At 45.0% G+C, this 22,760-nt stretch overlaps 1 protein-coding gene across 8 annotated transcripts in view; it reads left to right on the top strand.

Annotated features, from left to right (window-relative positions):
- The first annotated feature begins 746 nt into the window (after positions 1–746).
- The window catches only part of LOC129858558 (transcriptional regulator ATRX-like), a 153,118-nt gene continuing 131,104 nt past the window's right edge, over positions 747–22,760 (top strand). For 6 of the 8 annotated variants that reach the window (XM_055927881.1, XM_055927884.1, XM_055927882.1 and 3 more), the window contains exons 1-8: positions 747–801; positions 1,422–1,557; positions 3,754–3,852; positions 9,505–9,602; positions 10,177–10,312; positions 13,945–14,043; positions 19,810–19,919; positions 22,388–22,455. In XM_055927881.1, coding sequence (XP_055783856.1) covers positions 778–801; positions 1,422–1,557; positions 3,754–3,852; positions 9,505–9,602; positions 10,177–10,312; positions 13,945–14,043; positions 19,810–19,919; positions 22,388–22,455 — 770 coding nt within the window. In that variant the 5' untranslated portion in view covers positions 747–777. Of the gene's footprint in view, positions 802–1,147; positions 1,187–1,421; positions 1,558–3,753; positions 3,853–9,504; positions 9,603–9,804; positions 9,838–10,176; positions 10,313–13,944; positions 14,044–19,809; positions 19,920–22,387; positions 22,456–22,760 lie in introns of those variants that run through there. The other 2 variants (XM_055927883.1, XM_055927886.1) reach the window with 2 other exon arrangements.

The raw sequence follows: 22,760 nt of genomic DNA on the forward strand, positions 1-22,760 counted from the left end.
ATAAATTACTGGGAGCTAATATGTATAATTTCAGACCTAATAATGGGATTTCTTGTTGTTGGCAGGTAAAATGAGTAAGGCCTCAGCTGAATCTACAGACCAAGTGATGGAGGAGGAAGTAGGTCCGCCTCCGATTACAGACCAGATGGAGGAGGAGGAGGAGGAGGAGGAGGTAGGTAACATCAGATTACAGACCAGATGAAGGAGGAGGAGGAGGAGGTAGGTCAACATCAGATTACAGACCAGATGAAGGAGGAGGAGGTAGGTCAACATCAGATTACAGACCAGATGAAGGAGGAGGAGGAGGAGGAGGAGGTAGGTCAACATCAGATTACAGACCAGATGAAGGAGGAGGAGGAGGTAGGTCAACATCAGATTACAGACCAGATGAAGGAGGAGGAGGAGGAGGAGGAGGAGGAGGAGGTAGGTCAACATCAGATTACAGACCAGATGAAGGAGGAGGAGGAGGTAGGTCAACATCAGATTACAGACCAGATGAAGGAGGAGGAGGAGGAGGAGGAGGAGGAGGTAGGTCAACATCAGATTACAGACCAGATGAAGGAGGAGGAGGAGGTAGGTCAACATCAGATTACAGACCAGATGGAGGAGGAGGAGGAGGAGGAGGTAGATCAACATCAGATTACAGACCAGATGGAGGAGGAGGAGGTAGGTCAACATCAGATTACAGACCAGATGGAGGAGGAGGAGGTAGGTCAACATCAGATTACAGACCAGATGGAGGAGGAGGAGGTAGGTCAACATCAGATTACAGACCAGATGGAGGAGGAGGAGGAGGAGGAGGTAGGTAACATCAGATTACAGACCAGATGGAGGAGGAGGAGGTAGGTCAACATCAGATTACAGACCAGATGGAGGAGGAGGAGGAGGTAGGTAACATCAGATTACAGACCAGATGGAGGAGGAGGAGGTAGGTCAACATCAGATTACAGACCAGATGGAGGAGGAGGAGGTAGGTCAACATCAGATTACAGACCAGATGGAGGAGGAGGAGGAGGTAGGTCAACATCAGATTACAGACCAGATGGAGGAGGAGGAGGTAGGTCAACATCAGATTACAGACCAGATGGAGGAGGAGGAGGTAGGTCAACATCAGATTACAGACCAGATGGAGGAGGAGGAGGTAGGTCAACATCAGATTACAGACCAGATGGAGGAGGAGGAGGAGGTAGGTCAACATCAGATTACAGATTTCTATGTCCCCTGCTTACTAAAATGTTTCCACCTGGGCACAAACAATGTTTTAACAAAAACAGTAGTGCACTAGATAAGGTGCCATTTGGGACACAGCCGGACTGTAGCTTCTGTGGCAGACAACAGGACAATACGATCACTCAGGTTATTCTAAGGCTTTTTCCTCTTGGATGTTTTTTAATAGACTCTCGTGACTGTTTATTCCTCAGGCTGGGAGCTCAACAGAGACTGAGAGACCCTCCTCTTCTCACACCAAGAGGAAGCCTGCTGCCGCAGCCAAGCAAGTTGGAGGGAATGAGTCCGACACCTCGGACGAGAGTGGACAGGAAGATGGCGCCTCAGATGGTAAGGTCGACCACTAGACCTGGGCCCAGCACAGGTTTTAGTGCTTCTTAATATCCTTGTGGAGCCAAAAGGTGCATTTCCACACTTTGGGGATAATAATGTTTTAGTTGGTCTGTTCTGAGTTGATATTCCAGGTTTATGTGGTGGTGATGAAGCAGTTGTTGAGGGTTCTGGGATCTGGTCCAAAGTAGTGCACTATATAGGGAATAGGGTCCTGGTCTAAAGTAGTGCACTATATAGGGAATAGGGTGCCATAGGGCCCTGGTCTAAAGTAGTGCACTATATAGGGAATATAGTGCATTGGGATCTGGTCTAATGTAGTGCACTATATAGGGGATAGGGTTCTATAGGGCCCTGGTCTAATGTAGTGCACTATATAGGGAATAGAGTGCATTGGGATCTGGTCTAATGTATTGCACTATATAGGAAATAGAGTGCATTGGTATCTGGTCTAATGTAGTGCACTATATAGGAAATAGAGTGCATTGGTATCTGGTCTAATGTAGTGCACTATATAGGAAATAGAGTGCATTGGGATCTGGTCTAATGTAGTGCACTATAAAGGTCTGTACCACCCAGCCACCTGTTGTTTCTGTTTGTTAGACTGTAATTTCTGTCTTCCTATAGAATGGGGTGTTTCTCTGGTTGTGGGAAGAGCGTAATGTCTACTTTCACCATTTATCTTGTCTGACCCTCATTCAGAGCCCTTCCCTTTTTCACGTTACAGCCTTATTCTAAAACTGATTCAATCGTTTTCCCCTCATCAATCTACACACAATACCCCATAATGACATCACAATACCCCATAATGACATCACAATACCCCATAATGACATCACAATACCCCATAATGACAAAGCAAAAATGTTTATTTAGATCTGTTTTCAAATGTATTAACAATAAAAAAAAACAGATACCTTATCTACCTCTGTATTCAGACCCTTTGCTATGAGACTTGAAATTGAGCTCAGTTGCATCCTGTTTCCATTGATCATTTTTGAGATGTTTCTACAACTTGATTGGAGTCAATCTGTGGTAAATTCTATTGATTTGGACATGATTTGGAAAGGCACACACCTGTCTACATAAGGTCCCACAGTTGACAGGGCACGTCAGAGCAAAAACCAAGCCATGAGGTCGAAGGAATTGTCCGTAGAGCTCTGAGTTTCTCTGTGGAGATGGGAGAACCTTCCAGAAGGACAACCATCTCTGCAGCACTCCACCAATCACACCTTTATGGTAGAGTGGCCAGACGGAAGCCACTCCTCAGTAAAAGGTAAATGACAGCTGCTTGGAGTTTGCCAAAAGGCACCTGAAGACTCTCAGACCATGAGAAACAAGATTCTCTGGTCTGATGAAACCAAGATTGAACTCATTGACCTGAATGCCAAGCTTCACGTCTGGAGGAAACCTGGCACCATTCCTACGGTGAAGCATGGTGGTGGCAGCATCATGGTGTGGGGATGTTTTACATCGGCAGGGACTTGGACAGAGATCCTTGATGAAAACCTGCTCCAGAGTGCTCAGGACCTCCGCGTGGGGCGACGGTTGACCTTTCAACAGGACATTGACCCTAAGCACACAGCCAAGACAACGCAGGAGTGGCTTCAGGACAAGTCTCTGAATGTCCTTGAGTGGCCCAGCCAGAGACCAGACTTGAACCCAAACGAACATCTCTGGAGAGACCTGAAAATAGCTGTGCAGCGACGCTCCCCATCCAACCTGACAGAGCTTGAGAGGATCTGCAGAGAAGAATGGGAGAAACTCCCCAAATACAGGTGTGCCAAGCTTGTAGTGTCATACCCAAGAAGACTCGAGGCTGTAATTGCTGCCAAAGGTGCTTCAACAAAGTACTGAGTAAAGGGTCTGAATACTTATGTAAATGTGACATTTCAGGCTTTTATCTTTTACGTTTGCAAAAATGTCTAATCTGCTTTGTAATTATGGGGTATTATGTGTAGATTGAGGGGGGAAAACAATGTAATCCATTTTAGAATAAGGCTGTAACGTAACAAAATGTGGAAAAAGTCAAGGGGTCTGAATACCTTCCGAAATGCACTGTATATTATGAGGACATTTAATAAGGTTTTTTTCTGGGAGCATGGAGCTCCCTCGTTAGGTTCCCCTCGACCAGATTACTACGCTCCAGCTGAACTAAAGCATGCTGACACCCTAATTTCCTGTCCTCTCCTTCAGGGATGTTGGTTGTGCAGCCTCCCGCTGGGACTGACAACAAGGAGGACAAGAGCAGAGGAGCCATGAAGCTCCGAGTGGACCTCTCACGGAGAAAGACAGGTTAGTCTCCTCACTATATACCACACTGCTACCAACCAGAGGATAGTCAGAGAAGCCCCCAAGGTTTTGACCAGAAAGTGTGTTCCTGTGGCCTAATAATCACAACTGCTGCCAGTTTAATGAAATCAAACCGTTTGGGATTGATATTTGTGTTTATTAGGGATCCCCGTTAACTGCTCTTCCTGAGGTCCAAACACATTACATCACCTTAAACAGCAGAAACAACAGTACCTGGTTGCATCACTGCCTGGTACGGCAACTGCTCGGCTTCCATCCGCAGGACACTACAGAGCGGAGTACGAAAGGCCCAGTACATCACTGGGGCCAAGCTTCCTGCCATCCAGGACCTCTATACCACGCGGTGTCAGAGGAAGGCCCAGTACATCACTGGGGCCAAGCTTCCTGCCATCCAGGACCTCTATACCAGGCGGTGTCAAAGGAAGGCCCAGTACATCACTGGGGCCAAGCTTCCTGCCATCCAGGACCTCTATACCACGCGGTGTCAAAGGAAGGCCCAGTACATCACTGGGGCCAAGCTTCCTGCCATCCAGGACCTCTATACCAGGCGGTGTCAGAGGAAGGCCCAGTACATCACTGGGGCCAAGCTTCCTGCCATCCAGGACCTCTATACCACGCGGTGTCAGAGGAAGGCCCAGTACATCACTGGGGCCAAGCTTCCTGCCATCCAGGACCTCTATACCAGGCGGTGTCAAAGGAAGGCCCAGTACATCACTGGGGCCAAGCTTCCTGCCATCCAGGACCTCTATACCACGCGGTGTCAAAGGAAGGCCCAGTACATCACTGGGGCCAAGCTTCCTGCCATCCAGGACCTCTATACCAGGCGGTGTCAGAGGAAGGCCCAGTACATCACTGGGGCCAAGCTTCCTGCCATCCAGGACCTCTATACCAGGCGGTGTCAAAGGAAGGCCCTACAAATTGACAGTCTCCAGCCACCCTAGTCATAGACTGTTCTCTCTGCTACCGCACGGTAAGCGGTACCGGAGCGCCAAGTCCAGGTCCAAGAGGCTTCTAAACAAGCTTCTACCCCCAAGCCATAAGACTCCTGAACATCTAGTCAAAATGCTACCCAGACTATTTACGTTGCTTTGTTGGGAAGGGCCCATAAGTCCCCAAATCCCCATTTGGGATACCTTTAAATGTACCTTCAGGGGTCATTCAATATTCATCAATAATAAAGAAGCAGTTTCTGTCTAAAGAGACAAGACTAACAAGGGAAATCCACGAACTAATAGTACAGGTAGATAGCAATAAAAACGATACTAGCGAGATACAAAATAAGTTAGAAGAAAAACAAAAAGAACTGGAGGAACTTTATTCAAGAACGATCTAATGTAATCTATTACAGAAATAAAGCAACCTGGATGGAATACGGAGAAAAATGCACCAAATTCTTCCTGAATCTCCAATACAGGAACGCTAACAAAAATAATTAGCAGAAACTCGTTGCTGAAGACGGAGTCATCTATGATTCTCCGAATTATATTTTAAAAGAGGAAGCTAATTATTTTAGGCAGATGTTCTCTCTTCCGTCTCATTCTTTCCCACTGAATGAAGATTATGGTAAGGAATTCTTTCCAAATAATATAACAAATGGAAAATTAGCAAATGTACAGAAAGATCAGTGCGAAGGCCAAATTACAGAGGAAGAACATTTTTGAGGCTCTTAAATCCTTTCAGTCTGGAAAAAACCCAGGGCTTGGTGGCATACCGGTAGAGGTATATCAAGCATTTTTTGATATTCTAAAAGCTCCGGTTGATTACAAGATGGCGCAGCAGTCAGACGTCTGTCTTCGTCGTGTCCTGTGTATAATATATATTTTTTTTCTTCGTAAATATTTAAACAATTTTATTCTTAACCCCAACTTCAACATAGTCTCCTGCAACCCGCCTCACCCAATGTGGTATGGATCTGCTATTTTCTTTACTTTAGAACCGGGAACCCCAACAGAAGCTAGCCAGCTAACTAGCTACTAGCTAGTAGTCAGCTATCCACGGCTAGCGGTCATCAGCTAACCTTTAGCCCGGTCACCTCCTGCCAGTCTCTGCACAGCACGATGCAAATCGGACTCATTTTTCTCCATCTCCGTATTCCTACCGCCTAGCTCTGAACCTTTTCACCTGGATCATCGCAGCTAGCTAGCTGCAATCCGAATGGCTACTCCTGGCTAACGTCTCTGTCCCAAAGCAAGAATCAATTAGCCTGGAGCTAGCCTATCCTAGGTCCATCTCCCGGCTAACCGAAGAGGTCCATCAGCCACTCCTTGGGCTAAAATACCTATTTTGTCAATTGGCCTGGACCACTTTTACTGCCGACACGGAGCCCCGCCGATCCATCACGACTGGACTACCGATGTAATCCGCCTGAGGTGGTTTTTCAACAGGCTCCTCCGTCACGACTTCCCCTGAATGCCCATCTGCTAGCATGCTAGACGCGGCCCGCTAGCTGTCTAGAGCATATCGGACTGTTAGCTGAAGAGGCCCATCGGACAAATTCTTTGGCAATTATATACCTATTTTGTCAATTGGCCTGGTTTACCACATGGAGTCCTGTTGATCCACGACAACTGGTCTGCCGACGTAACAGCACGAGGGGGCTACAACAGACTTCTTCCGTCGCGACGTCCCTCTAAGGCCCTTCTGCTAGCTTGTTAGCCCCGGCCCGCTAGCTGTCTGAATCGCTGTGTCTCCAGCCCGCCGAGCTACTCACTGGACCCCTATGATCACTCGGCTAGGCATGCCCCTCTCCCTAATGTCAATATGCCTTGTCCATTGCTGTTTTGGTTAGTGATTATTGCCTTACTTCACTATAGAGCCTCTAGCCCTGCTCAATATGCCTTAGCTAGCCCTTTTGTTCCACCTTTCACACATGCGGTCTATTCTACCTTGTCCAGAAACCTGCTCCTTTTACTCTCTGTTCCGAACGTACTAGACAACCAGTTCTTATAGCCTTTAGCCGTACCCTTATCCTACTCCTCCTCTGTTCCTCTGGTGATGTAGAGGTTAATCCAGGCCCTGCAGCACCTAGCTCCACTCCCATTCCCCAGGCGCTCTCTTTTGTTGACTTCTGTAACCGTAAAAGCCTTGGTTTCTTACATGTTAACATTAGAAGCCTCCTCCCTAAGTTTGTTTTACTCACTACTTTAGCACACTCTGCCAACCCGGATGTCCTAGCCGTGTCTGAATCCTGGTTTAGGAAGACCACCAAAAACCTTAATTTCCATCCCTAACTATAACATTTTCTGACAAGATAACACTGCCAAAGGGGACGGAGTTGCAATGTCCTGCAGAGTGCTGTCTTACTATCCTTACTATTACTAAATTGCCCAAACAATTTGAGCTTCTACTTTTAAAAATCCACCTTTCCAAAAATAAGTCTCTCACCGTTGCCGCTTGCTATAGATCACCTTCTGTGCCCTGGACACCATATGTGAATTGATTGCCCCAAATCTGTCCTCAGAGCTCGTGCTGTTAGGTGACCTAAACTGGGACATGCTTAAATCCCAGGCCATCCTACAATCCTAGCTTGATGCTCTCAATCTCACACAAATTATCAATGGACCTACCAGGTACAACCCCAAATCTGTAAACACGGGCACCCTCATAGATATCATCCTAACCAACCTGCCCTCTAAATACACCTCTGCTGTCTTCAACCAGGATCTCAGCGATCACTGCCTCATTGCCTGCATCCGTAATGGGTCCGTGGTCAAACAACCTCCACTCATCACTGTCAAACGCTCCCTTAAACACTTCAGCGAGCAGGCCTTTCTAATCGACCTGGCCTGGGTATCCTGGAAGGATATTGACCTCATCCCGTCAGTAGAGGATGCCTGGTTATTCTTTAAAAGTGCTTTCCTCGTCATCTTAAATAAGCATGCCCCATTCAAACCATTTAGAACCAGTAACAGATATAGCCATTGGTTCACTCCAGACATGACTGCCCTTGACCAGCACAAAAACATCCTGTGGCGTTCTGCATTAGCATGGAACAGCCCCCGTGATATGCAACTTTTCAGGGAAGTCAGGAACCAATATACACAGGCATTTAGGAAAGCAAAGGCTAGCGTTTTTCAAACAAATGTGCATCCTGTAGCACAAACTCAAAAAAGTTCTGGGACACTGTAAAGTCCATGGAGAATAAGAGCACCTCCTCCCAGCTGCCCACTGCACTGAGGCTAGGAAACACTGTCACCACCGATAAATCCACGATAATTGAGAATTTCAATAAGCATTTTTCTACGGCTGGCCATGCTTTATATTCGTCGCCAAACCCACTGGCTCCAGGTCATCTACAAGTCTTTGCTAGGTAAAGCCCCACCTTATCTCACTGGTCACTGGTCACCATAGCAGCACCCACCCGCAGCACACGCACCAGCAGGTATATCTCACTGGTCACCCCCAAAACCAATTCCTATTTTGGCCGCCTTTCCTTCCAGTTCTCTGCTGCCAATGACTGGAACGAACTGCAAAAATCACGGAAGCTGGAGACCCATATCTCCCTCACTAACTTTAAGCACCAGCTGTCAGAGCAGCTCACAGATCACTGCACCTGTACATAGCCCATCTGTAAATAGCCCATCCAACTACCTCATCCCCATACTGTTATTTATTTTATTTATTTTTCTCCTTTGCACCCCAGTATCTCTACGTGCACACTCATCTTCTGCACATCTATCACTCCAGTGTTTAATTGCTAAATTGTAATTATTTAGCCACTATGGCCTATTTATTGCCTTACCTCCCTTATCTTACCTCATTTGCACACACTGTATATAGACTTTTTCTATTGTATTATTGACTGTATGTTTGTTTTATTCCATGTGTAACTCTGTGGTGTTTGTCGCACTGCTTTGCTTTATCTTGGCCAGGTCACAGTTGTAAATGAGAACTTGTTCTCAACTGGTTAACCTCTTTGGGTAGGCATGCCACTAGCGCCTCAACATCCGTTGAAATTGCAGAGCGCGATATTCAAATTACGGAAATCATAATATTGAACATTCATGAAAATACAACATTATTTAAAAGCTTAACTTCTTGTTAATCCAGCCGCTTTGTCAGGTTTCAAAAAAGGCTTTACGGCGAAAGCACACCATGCAATTATCTGAGGACAGCGCACAAAAGCATTACATTTTCCAACCGACTCAGTAATCCACCGGTTTCCCTCGTTCAAAATGCATACAAATGAATCCCGTAAGTTACCAATAAACTCCTTCCAAACATATCAAGCAACGTTCCTAATCACACCTCAGGTACCCTAATATGTAAATAAATGATACAATTTAAAACAGAGAATACCGGAGATAAATAACAGAGTACGCGCACTCACCGGAACACGCAACAAACACTACAGCCAAAATGGCGGCCACTTACTAAAACTACAAATTCGAGCTCATTTTTCAAAAAACAAGCCTGAAACGCTTTCTAAAGACTGTTGACATCTAGTGGAAGCCCTATGAACTGCATTCTGGGAGGACTTCCTTCTATATTCCCATTGACAGCCATAGTAATCAAGGGTGACCTGGGGAAAAAATCTGGATGGATTGTCCTCCGGTTGGTGATTTACCCAATAAATTACTGGGAGCTAATATGTATAATTTCAGACCTAATAATGGGATTTCTTGTTGTTGGCAGGTAAAATGAGCAAGGCCTCAGCTGAATCTACAGACCAAGTGATGGAGGAGGAAGTAGGTCCGCCTCCGATTACAGACCAGATGGAGGAGGAGGAGGAGGTAGGTAACATCAGATTACAGACCAGATGGAGGAGGAGGAGGAGGTAGGTCAACATCAGATTACAGACCAGATGAAGGAGGAGGAGGAGGAGGAGGAGGTAGGTAACATCAGATTACAGACCAGATGAAGGAGGAGGAGGAGGAGGAGGTAGGTCAACATCAGATTACAGACCAGATGGAGGAGGAGGGGGTAGGTCAACATCAGATTACAGACCAGATGGAGGAGGAGGAGGAGGTAGGTCAACATCAGATTACAGACCAGATGAAGGAGGAGGAGGAGGAGGAGGTAGGTCAACATCAGATTACAGACCAGATGAAGGAGGAGGAGGAGGAGGAGGAGGAGGAGGAGGTAGGTCAACAGGTAGGTCCCCTGCTTACTTTTTAACATGTATCCACCTGGGCACCAACAATGTTTTAACAAAAACAGTAGTGCACTAGATAAGGTGTCATTTGGGACACATCCGGACTGTAGCTTCTGTGGCAGACAACAGGACAATACGATCACTCAGGTTATTCTAAGGCTTTTTCCTCTTGGATGTTTTTTAATAGACTCTCGTGACTGTTTATTCCTCAGGCTGGGAGCTCAACAGAGACTGAGAGACCCTCCTCTTCTCACACCAAGAGGAAGCCTGCTGCCGCAGCCAAGCAAGTTGGAGGGAATGAGTCCGACACCTCGGACGAGAGTGGACAGGAAGATGGCGCCTCAGATGGTAAGGTCGACCACTAGACCTGGGCCCAGCACAGGTTTTAGTGCTTCTTAATATCCTTGTGGAGCCAAAAGGTGCATTTCCACACTTTGTGGATAATAATGTTTTAGTTGGTCTGTTCTGAGTTGATATTCCAGGTTTATGTGGTGGTGATGAAGCAGTTGTTGAGGGTTCTGGGATCTGGTCTAAAGTAGTGCACTATATAGGGAATAGGGTCCTGGTCTAAAGTAGTGCACTATATAGGGGATAGGGTTCTATAGGGATCTGGTCTAAAGTAGTGCACTATATAGGGAATAGGGTTCCATAGGGATCTGGTCTAAAGTAGTGCACTATATAGGGGATAGGGTTCTATAGGGATCTGGTCTAAAGTAGTGCACTATATAGGGGATAGGGTTCTATAGGGATCTGGTCTAAAGTAGTGCACTATATAGGGAATAGGGTTCTGGTCTAAAGTAGTGCACTATATAGGGGATAGGGTTCTATAGGGATCTGGTCTAATGTAGTGCACTATATAGGGGATAGGGTTCTATAGGGATCTGGTCTAAAGTAGTGCACTATATAGGGAATAGGGTTCTGGTCTAAAGTAGTGCACTATATAGGGAATAGGGCTCTGGTCTAAAGTAGTGCACTATATAGGGAATAGGGCTCTGGTCTAAAGTAGTGCACTATATAGGGAGTAGGGTTCCATTGGGCCCTGTCTGAAGTAGTGCACTATATAGGGAATAGGGTGCATAGGGTTCTGGTCTAAAGTAGTGCACTATATAGGGAATAGGACTCTGGTCTAAAGTAGTGCACTATATAGGGAATAGGGCTCTGGTCTAAAGTAGTGCACTATATAGGGAATAGGGCTCTGGTCTAAAGTAGTGCACTATATAGGGAATAGGGCTCTGGTCTAAAGTAGTGCACTATACAGGGTGTCATTTGGGACACTAAAAGCTTCCACATGCTTCCAAGCAGAAACAGTTAGGTAGAGTTTGTGTAAACATACAGAACATAATGTCAAATAAAGGTTGAATGTGTGATATATATATATATATATTTTAATTAAATCAAATCTACCTCCACTCCTAACCATTTGTCTAATCTGACCCTGTCATTACCTGCTTTTACCACTAGGGGGTAACCCTACACCGTACTCTGTTGCAGTACCTGCTTTTACCACTAGGGGGTAACCCAACACCGTACTCTGTTGCAGTACCTGCTTTTACCACTAGGGGGTAACCCTGCACCGTACTGTTGCAGTACCTGCTTTTACCACTAGGGGGTAACCCTGCACTGTACTCTGTTGCAGTACCTGCTTTTACCACTAGGGGGTAACCCTGCACCGTACTCTGTTGCAGTACCTGCTTTTACCACTAGGGGGTAACCCTGCACCGTACTCTGTTGCAGTACCTGCTTTTACCACTAGGGGGTAACCCATCACCGTACTGTTGCGGTACCTGCTTTTACCACCAGGGGGTAACCCTGCACCTTTCTCTGTTGCAGTACCTGCTTTTACCACTAGGGGGTAACCCTGCACCTTTCTCTGTTGCAGTACCTGCTTTTACCACTAGGGGGTAACCCTGCACCTTTCTCTGTTGCAGTACCTGCTTTTACCACTAGGGGGTAACCCTGCACCTTTCTCTGTTGCAGTACCTGCTTTTACCACTAGGGGGTAACCCTGCACCTTTCTCTGTTGCAGTACCTGCTTTTACCACTAGGGGGTAACCCTGCACCTTTCTCTGTTGCAGTACCTGCTTTTACCACTAGGGGGTAACCCTGCACCTTTCTCTGTTGCAGTACCTGCTTTTACCACTAGGGGGTAACCCTGCACCTTTCTCTGTTGCAGTACCTGCTTTTACCACTAGGGGGTAACCCTGCACCTTTCTCTGCTGCAGTACCTGCTTTTACCACTAGGGGGTAACCCATCACCGTACTGTTGCAGTACCTGCTTTTACCACTAGGGGGTAACCCTGCACCTTTCTCTGTTGCAGTACCTGCTTTTACCACTAGGGGGTAACCCTGCACTGTACTCTGTTGCAGTACCTGCTTTTACCACTAGGGGGTAACCCTACACCGTACAGTGTGACAAGTGCTACTTCACCCTCTGCCTCTACAGGGCATTCGGAAAGTATTCAGAGTCCTTGACTTTTTCCACATTTTGTTACGTTACAGCCTCATTCTAAAAGGGATTAAATAGTTTTCCCCCCTCATCAATCTACACACAATAACCCATAATGACAAAGCAAAAACAGGTTTTTAGATCTGTTTTCAAATGTATTAAAATTAAAAAAACGATACCTTATTTACACAAGTTTTCAGACCCTTTGCTATGAAACTTGAAATTGAGCTCAGGTGCATCCTGTTTCCATTGATCGTCCTTGAGATGTTTCTACAACTTGGAGTCCAGCTGTGGTAAATTCAAATGATTGGACATGATTTGGAAAGGCACACACCTGTCTATATAAAGGTCCCACAGTTGACAGTACATGTCAGAGCAAAAACCAAGCTATGAGGTCAAAGGAATTGTCCGTAGAGCTCTGAGACAGGATTGTGTCGAGGTACAGATCTGGGGAAGGGGACCAAAAAATGTCTGCAGCATCGAAGGTCCCCAAGAACACAGTGGCCTCCATTAAATGTAAGAAGTTTGGAACTTGAGAGGATCTGCAGAGAAGAATTCGAGAAACTCCCCAAATACAGGTGTGCCAAGCTTGTAGCGTCATACCCAAGAAGACTCAAGGCTGTAATCGCTGTCAAAGGTGCTTCAACAAAGTACTGTTTATAGCACAGGTGTCAAACTCATTCCACGGGGGGCCGAGTGTCTGCGGGTTTTCGCTCCTCCCTTGTACTTGATTGATGAATTAACATCACTAATTAGTTAGGAACTCCCCACACCTGGTTGTCTAGGGATTTATTGAAAGGAAAAACCAAAAACCTGCAGACACTAGGCCCTCCGTGGAATGAGTTTGACACCCCTGGTTTATAGGGTCTGAATACTTATGTAAATTATGTTTCAGTTTTTTAATAAATTTGCAAAACTGTCTAATCTGCTTTTGCTTTGTAATTATGGGGTATTATGTGTACATTGTTTGTCCTCCTCAATGTAATCCCTTTTAGAATAAGGCTGTAACGTAACAAAATGTGGAAAATGTCAAGGGGTCTGAACACTCTCCGAAATGCACTGTATATTATGAAGACATTTAGTACTGTTTTTAGTGGAGTCTAAATCTATGCCCGTTGATCTGTCAACAGTAGGAAGTGTTCAGTAAAGTCTTTGTTGTCATTCAACAAGAGACGACTCGTTTTCTGTCAACAGTAGGAAGTGTTCAGTAAAGTCTTTGTTGTCATTCAACAAGAGACGACTCGTTTTCTTCTGAAAATACTGCATCGTAGATCTCGGTTAGATGGAAAAGTGTGTGATCAAGATCTCTTTGGCAAAAACGTCAGTTACAGATTTCTTGTTGTCTTAGATTCATTCTGATTTATTTTGAGGAAGTGTATACTGGCTACGGCATCTCAAAATGGACAAACAGTACTTTTGCAAGCTTTTTTTCTGGGAGCATGGAGCTCCCTCGTTAGGTTCCCCTCGACCAGATTACTACGCTCCAGCTGAACTAAAGCATGCTGACACCCTAATTTCCTGTCCTCTCCTTCAGGGATGTTGGTTGTGCAGCCTCCCGCTGGGACTGACAACAAGGAGGACAAGAGCAGAGGAGCCATGAAGCTCCGAGTGGACCTCTCACGGAGAAAGACAGGTTAGTCTCCTCACTATATACCACACTGCTACCAACCAGGGGATAGTCACAGGCCTGCTGGAGGTCATTTTGCAGGGCTCTGGCAGTGCTCCTCCTTGCACAAAGGCGGAGGTAGCGGTCCTGCTGCTGGGTTGTTGCCCTCCTACGGCCTCCTCCACGTCTCCTGATGTACTGGCCTGTCTCCTGGTAGCTCCTCTATGCTCGGGACACTACGCTGACAGACACAGCAAACCTTCTTGCCACAGCTTGCATTGATGTGCCATCCTGGATGAGCTGCACTACCTGAGCCACTTGTGTGGGTTGTAGACTCCGTCTCATGCTACCACTAGAGTGAGAGCACCGCCAGCATTCAAAAGTGACCAAAACATCAGCCAGGAAGCATAGGAACTGAGAAGTGGTCTGTGGTCACCACCTGCAGAACCACTCCTTTATTGGGGGTGTCTTGCTAATTGCCTATAATTTCCACCTTTTGTCTATTCCATTTGCACAACAGCATGTGAAATTTATTGTCAATCAGTGTTGCTTCCTAAGTGGACAGTTTGATTTCACAGAAGTGTGATTGACTTGGAGTTACATTGTGTTGTTTAAGTGTTCCCTTTATTTTTTTGAGCAGTGTATATCATACACACACATTTTTGTAATGACAATTGCAACAATACTGAATGAACAATGAACACTTTTATTTTAACTTAATATAATACATAAATACACACACAGCTCTGAAGTGACAATGATACTGAAGAGTCTGCTTAGGAGACAGATACTCTCAACTGTTTGAATAAAAATAGAGTTTAAGTTACCTGTGATGAATGTTGAAAACAAAAACTTTAATTTCTATATGCAGGAAATCCTATTTTAATAATGGGCAAGGTAGGAATTGACAACCAAAGTGCGAGTCATAATTCCCATGACACCTTCTAGCAAAATCTGAAAAGCGGTTCCTTCATTTATTCCATAGGATATTTTTTAGATTCACTTAAAATAAGGTCTGTGTTTAGTGTAGGCTTACATCACCTTGCCAATTTTATAACTGTAGATATCCATAGGACAAGGTAACTCTGATCAATATTGGCTAAATATAAGCGAAGATACATTTTTTTGTAGAGTGGATTTATGAAAATATGTTGACAAACCTTATCCTAGTGAGATTTACACGGGTATCAAAACGGTTTAAGCACGAAACACAGACCTTATTTGAAGTAGATCAAGACATTCTCTATGGAAGACATGAACGGTAAAATAACGAAGGAACCCCTTTCAAATTCAGCCGCAAGTTATTACAGGAATTATAACGCGTCGACTATTTCTCTCTAAAACCATATACCTTAGACTAATCCGGAAACTATCACCTCGAAAACAAAACGTTTATTCCGTTCCGTATTTTATCTAACGGGTGGCATCCATGAGTCTAAATATTCCTGTTACATTGCACAACCTTCAATGTTATGTCATAATTACGTAAAATTCTGGCAAATTAGTTCGCTAAGAGCCAGGCGGCCCAAACTGTTGCATATACCCTGACTGTGTGCAATGAACGCAAGAGAAGTGACACAATTTCACCTGGTTAATATTGCCTGCTAACCTGGATTTATTTTAGCTAAATATGCAGGTTTAAAAATATATACTTGTGTATTGATTTTAAGAAAGGCTTTGATGTTTATGGTTAAGTACACATTGGAGCGATGACAGTCATTGATTGATTGTTTTTTATAAGATAAGTTTAATGCTAGCTAGCAACTTACCTTGGCTTCTTACTGCATTCGCGTAACAGGCAGGCTCCTCGTGGAGTGCAATGTAATCAGGTGTTAGAGCATTGGACTAGTTAACTGTAAGGTTGCAAGATTGGATCCCCCGAGCTGACAAGGTTAAAAATCTGGCAGTCATTGAAAATAAGAATGTGTTCTTAACTGACTTGCCTAGTTAAATAAAGATTAAATAAAAGTTGTAAAATAAAAAAATAAAGAAATTGGCAAATCGGCGCCCAAAAATACCGATTTCCGATTGTTATGAAAATTTGAAATCGGCCCTAATTAATCGGTCGACCTCTAATTCAGACCACTTGACTTTTTACACATTCAGTTACTTTACAGCCTTATTCTAAAATTGGATGAAATCAATTTTTTCATCGATTTACACACTACCCCATAATAATTAGCAAAAACAGTTTTTTTTTTACATTTGTGCATATGTATTACAAATAAAAAAAAATTAAACCTCACGTGAGCACCCAGGCTTGACGTGAGCGCCCAGGCTTGACGTGAGCGCCCAGGCTTGACGTGAGCGCCCAGGCTTGACGTGAGCGCCCAGGCTTGACGTGAGCGCCCAGGCTTGACGTGAGCGCCCAGGCTTGACGTGAGCGCCCAGGCTTGAAATTGAGTTCAGGTGCATCCTGTTTCCATTGATCATCCTTGAGATGTTTCTACAACTTGATTGGAGTCCACCTGTGGTAAATTCAATTGATAGGATATGATTTGGAAAGGCACACACCTGTCGATATAAGGTCCCACACTTGACAGGGCAAAAAACAAGATTCTCTGGTCTGTTGAAACTACGATTGAACTCTTTCGCCTGAATGCCAAGTGTCACGGTGAAGCATGTACATTAAATATTTCTCCACTACATATCTACATTACAAAATGTATAATACCACCATACAACAATATTACAATGTCTACGTGTGTCTGTACCTGTGTGTGTGTGTCTCTAAACAGTCCGCGCTGTTCCATAAGGTGTATTTATACCTGTTTTATAAATCTGATTCTACTGCTGCATCAGTTACCTGATGTGGAATAGAGTTCCATGTAGTCATGGCTCTATGTAGTACTGTGGAATAGAGTTCCATGTAGTCGCGGCTCTATGTAGTACTGTGGAATAGAGTTCCATGTAGTCGCGGCTCTATGTAGTACTGTGGAATAGAGTTCCATGTAGTCGCGGCTCTATGTAGCACTGTGGAATAGAGTTCCATGTAGTCATGGCTCTATGTAGCACTGTGGAATAGAGTTCCATGTAGTCATGGCTCTATGTAGTACTGTGGAATAGAGTTCCATGTGGTCATGGCTCTATGTAGTACTGTGGAATAGAGTTCCATGTGGTCATGGCTCTATGTAGTACTGTGGAATAGAGTTCCATGTAGTCGCGGCTCTATGTAGTACTGTGGAATAGAGTTCCATGTAGTCGCGGCTCTATGTAGTACTGTGGAATAGAGTTCCATGTAGTCGCGGCTCTATGTAGCACTGTGGAATAGAGTTCCATGTAGTCATGGCTCTATGTAGCACTGTGGAATAGAGTTCCATGTAGTCATGGCTCTATGTAGTACTGTGGAATAGAGTTCCATGTGGTCATGGCTCTATGTAGTACTGTGGAATAGAGTTCCATGTGGTCATGGCTCTATGTAGTACTGTGGAATAGAGTTCCATGTGGTCATGGCTCTATGTAGTACTGTGGAATAGAGTTCCACGTAGTCATGGCTCTATGTAGTACTGTGGAATAGAGTTCCACGTAGTCATGGCTCTATGTAGTACTGTGGAATAGAGTTCCATGTAGTCATGGCTCTATGTAGTACTGTGGAATAGAGTTCCATGTAGTCATGGCTCTATGTAGTACTGTGGAATAGAGTTCCATGTAGTCATGGCTCTATGTAGTACTGTGGAATAGAGTTCCATGTAGTCATGGCTCTATGTAGTACTGTGGAATAGAGTTCCATGTAGTCATGGCTCTATGTAGTACTGTGGAATAGAGTTCCATGTAGTCATGGCTCTATGTAGTACTGTGGAATAGAGTTCCATGTAGTCATGGCTCTATGTAGTACTGTGGAATAGAGTTCCATGTAGTCATGGCTCTATGTAGTACTGTGGAATAGAGTTCCATGTAGTCATGGCTCTATGTAGTACTGTGGAATAGAGTTCCATGTAGTCATGGCTCTATGTAGTACTGTGGAATAGAGTTCCATGTAGTCATGGCTCTATGTAGTACTGTGGAATAGAGTTCCATGTAGTCATGGCTCTATGTAGTACTGTGGAATAGAGTTCCATGTAGTCATGGCTCTATGTAGTACTGTGGAATAGAGTTCCATGTAGTCATGGCTCTATGTAGTACTGTGGAATAGAGTTCCATGTAGTCATGGCTCTATGTAGTACTGTGGAATAGAGTTCCATGTAGTCATGGCTCTATGTAGTACTGTGGAATAGAGTTCCATGTAGTCATGGCTCTATGTAGTACTGTGGAATAGAGTTCCATGTAGTCATGGCTCTATGTAGTACTGTGGAATAGAGTTCCATGTAGTCATGGCTCTATGTAGTACTGTGTTCCTCCCATAGTCTGTTCTGGACTTGGGGACTGTGAAGAGACCTCTGGTGGCATGTCTTGTGGGGTATGCACGGGTGTCTGATCTGTGTGCCAGTAGTTTAAACAGACCTCTGGTGACATGTCTTGTGGGGTATGAATGGGTGTCTGATCTGTGTGCCAGTAGTTTAAACAGACCTCTGGTGGCATGTCTTGTGGGGTATGAATGGGTGTCTGAGCTGTGGGCCAGTAGTTTAGACAGACCTCTGGTGGCATGTCTTGTGGGGTATGAATGGGTGTCTGAGCTGTGGGCCAGTAGTTTAGACAGACCTCTGGTGGCATGTCTTGTGGGGTATCCATTGGTGTCTGAGCTGTGGGCCAGTAGTTTAGACAGACCTCTGGTGGCATGTCTTGTGGGGTATGAATGGGTGTCTGAGCTGTGGGTCAGTAGTTTAGACAGACAGCTCGGTGCATTCAACATGTCAATACCTCTCATAAATACAAGTAGTGATGAAGTCAATCTCTCCTCCACTTTGAGCCAGGAGAGATTGACATGCATATTATTAATATTAGCTCTCTGTGTAGATCCAAGGGCTAGCCGTGCTGCCCTGTTTTGAGCCAATTGCAATTTTCCTAAGTCCCTCTTTGTGTCACCTGACCACACGACTGAACAGTAGTCCAGGTGCGACAAAACTAGGGCCTGTAGGACCTGCCTTGTTGAGAAGGTAGAGCAGGGCTTTATTATGGACAGACTTCTCCCCATCTTAGCTACTGTTGTATCAACATGTTTTGACCATGACAGTTTACAATCCAGGTTTACTCCCAAGAAGTTTAGTCCCCTCAACTTGCTCAATTTCCAACATTATTTATTACAAGTTTTAGTTGAGGTTTAGGGTTTAGTGAACGATTTGTCCCAAATACAAAGCGTTTCGTTTTTTTAATATTTAGGACTAACTTATTCCTTGCCACCCACTCTGAAACTAACTGCAGCTCTTTGTTAAGTGTTGCAGTCATTTCAGTCGCTGTAGTAGCTGATGTGTATAGTGTTGAGTCATCGGCATACATAGACACTCTGGCTTTACTCAGAGCCTGTGGCATGTCGTTAGTTAAGATTGAAACAAGTAAGGGGCCTAGACAGCTGCCCTGGGGAATGCCTGATTCTACCTGGATTATGTTGGAGAGACTTCCATTAAAGAACACCCTCTGTGTTCTGTTAGACAGGTAACTCTTTATCCACATTATAGCAGGGGGTGTAAAGCCATAACACATAGCAGGGGGTGTAAAGCCATAACACATTACAGCAGGGGGTGTAAAGCCATAACACACAGGTTTTTCCAGCAGCAGACTATGATCGATAGTCAAAAGCCGCACTGAAGTCGAACAAAACAGCCCCCACAATCATTTGATCATACTTTTCTGTGAACCAATCATTGTGGATATAAACGAAACATGTTTGTGTCCCGGTCTTCCTCTGTGTTTATCCAGATACCACTCTGCAGGAGAGAATAGACTGCACCGCCTGTGGACAGCAGGTCAACCACTTCCAGCGCCACTCAGTGTTTGAGCACCCCATGCTCCATGTGCTCCTCTGCAAGGTAGATACATCTGCCCCCTGTCTCTGTCAGTGTTTGAGCACCCCATGCTCCATGTGTCTCTCTCTCTCTCTCTCTGTCTCTGTCTCTGTCTCTCTTTTTCTCTTTCGCTCTTTCTCTCTTTCTTTCTCTCTCTCTCTGTCTCTCTCTCTGTCTGTCTCTCTCTTTGACATCACAATACCCCATAATGACATCACAATACCCCATAATGACATCACAATACCCCATAATGACATCACAATACCCCATAATGACATCACAATACCCCATAATGACAAAGCGAAAAACCCGTTTTCCTTTGATCATCCTTGATGTTTCTACAACTTGACTGGAGTCCACCTGTGGTAAATTCAATTGATTTGACATGATTTGGAAAGGCACACACCTGTCTATATAAAGGTCCCACAGTCGACAGTGCATGTCAGAGCAAAAACCAAGCCATGAGGTCAAAGGAATTCTCTGTAGAGCTCCGAGACAGGATTGTGTTGAGGGACAGATCTGTGGAAGGGTACCAAAAATCTGGGAGAAGGTGACCAAGAACCCAACGGTCACTATGACAGAGCTCCAGATGTCCTCTGTGGAGATGGTTGTCCTTCTGGAAGTTTCTCCCATCTCTGCAGCACTCCACCAGTCAGGCCTCTATTGTAGAGTGACCAGACGGACGCCACTCCTCAGTAAAAGACACAAAGACCGCTCACTTGGCGTTAGCCAAAAGGCACCTAAAGGACACTCGGACCATGAGAAACAAGATTCTCTGGTCTGTTAGTTGTCCTTCTGGAAGGTTCTCCCATCTCCACAGAGGAACTCCGGAGCTCTGTCAGAGGGACCATTGGGTTCTTGGTCACCTCCCGGACCAAGGCCCTTCTCCCCCGATTGCTCAGTTTGGCCGGGCGGCCAGCTCTAGGAAGAGTCTTGGTGGTTCCAAACTTCTTCCATTTAATAATGATGGAGGCCACTGACTTCTTGGGGACCTTCAATGCTGCAGGAATGTTTATGTCCCCTTCCCCAGATCTGGACCTCTACACAATCCTGTCTCGAAATTCTACGGACAATTCCTTCAACCTCATGGTTTGGATTTCGCTCTGACATGCACCGATTTTTCAGATTTAGATATTCGGCCATATTGCCCAATCCTACGCTCCAGGTAAATCCACCTGCAACACTGTCCATAGAGGTAGACCTGTAGTAGTTTAGATCCACCTGCAACACTGTCCATAGAGGTAGACCTGTAGTAGTTTAGATCAACCTGCAACACTGTCCTGTAACACTGTCCATAGAGGTAGACCTGTAGTAGTTTAGATCCACCTGCAACACTGTCCATAGAGGTAGACCTGTAGTAGTTTAGATCAACCTGCAACACTGTCCTGTAACACTGTCCATAGAGGTAGACCTGTAGTAGTTTAGATCCACCTGCAACACTGTCCATAGAGGTAGACCTGTAGTAGTTTAGATCAACCTGCAACACTGTCCTGTAACACTGTCCATAGAGGTAGACCTGTAGTAGTTTAGATCTACCTGCAACACTGTCCATAGAGGTAGACCTGTAGTAGTTTAGATCTACCTGCAACACTGTCCTGTAACACTGTCCATAGAGGTAGACCTGTAGTAGTTTAGATCCACCTGCAACACTGTCCTGTAACACTGTCCATAGAGGTAGACCTGTAGTAGTTTAGATCTACCTGCAACACTGTCCATAGAGGTAGACCTGTAGTAGTTTAGATCTACCTGCAACACTGTCCTGTAACACTGTCCATAGAGGTAGACCTGTAGTAGTTTAGATACACCTGCAACACTGTCCATAGAGGTAGACCTGTAGTAGTTTAGATCCACCTGCAACACTGTCCATAGAGGTAGACCTGTAGTAGTTTAGATCTACCTGCAACACTGTCCTGTAACACTGTCCATAGAGGTAGACCTGTGGTAGTTTAGATACACCTGCAACACTGTCCATAGAGGTAGACCTGTAGTAGTTTAGATCCACCTGCAACACTGTCCATAGAGGTAGACCTGTAGTAGTTTAGATCCACCTGCAACACTGTCCATAGAGGTAGACCTGTAGTAGTTTAGATCCACCTGCAACACTGTCCATAGAGGTAGACCTGTAGTAGTTTAGATCTACCTGCAACACTGTCCATAGAGGTAGACCTGTAGTAGTTTAGATCTACCTGCAACACTGTCCATAGAGGTAGACCTGTAGTAGTTTAGATCCACCTGCAACACTGTCCATAGAGGTAGACCTGTAGTAGTTTAGATCTACCTGCAACACTGTCCATAGAGGTAGACCTGTAGTAGTTTAGATCTACCTGCAACACTGTCCATAGAGGTAGACCTGTAGTAGTTGTATGTATAGCAGCTTTGAGCTGTTTGTCTTTTGAACAGAAATGGGACATATGGAAAGTCATTGCTATCGTTGCTTTGTCTCAGTATTCTATTTTCTAACGTTCCTCCCTGGTTTCTTCTTCTCTTCCTAGTCGTGCTATAAGTATTACACCAGCGATGACATCAACAAAGACGAGGACGGCATGGACGAACAGTGCAGGTAGGTCACCTCACAGAACACAGAGACATGGATGAACAGTGCAGGTAGGTCACCTCACAGAACACAGAGACATGGATGAACAGTGCAGGTAGGTCACCTCACAGAACACAGAGACATGGATGAACAGTGCAGGTAGGTCACCTCACAGAACACAGAGACATGGATGAACAGTGCAGGTAGGTCACCTCACAGAACACAGAGACATGGATGAACAGTGCAGGTAGGGCACCTCACAGAACACAGAGACATGGATGAACAGTGCAGGTAGGGCACCTCACAGAACACAGAGACATGGATGAACAGTG

This window comes from Salvelinus fontinalis, chromosome 6 (assembly GCF_029448725.1).
Source record: "Salvelinus fontinalis isolate EN_2023a chromosome 6, ASM2944872v1, whole genome shotgun sequence".
NCBI lineage: Eukaryota > Metazoa > Chordata > Actinopteri > Salmoniformes > Salmonidae > Salvelinus > Salvelinus fontinalis.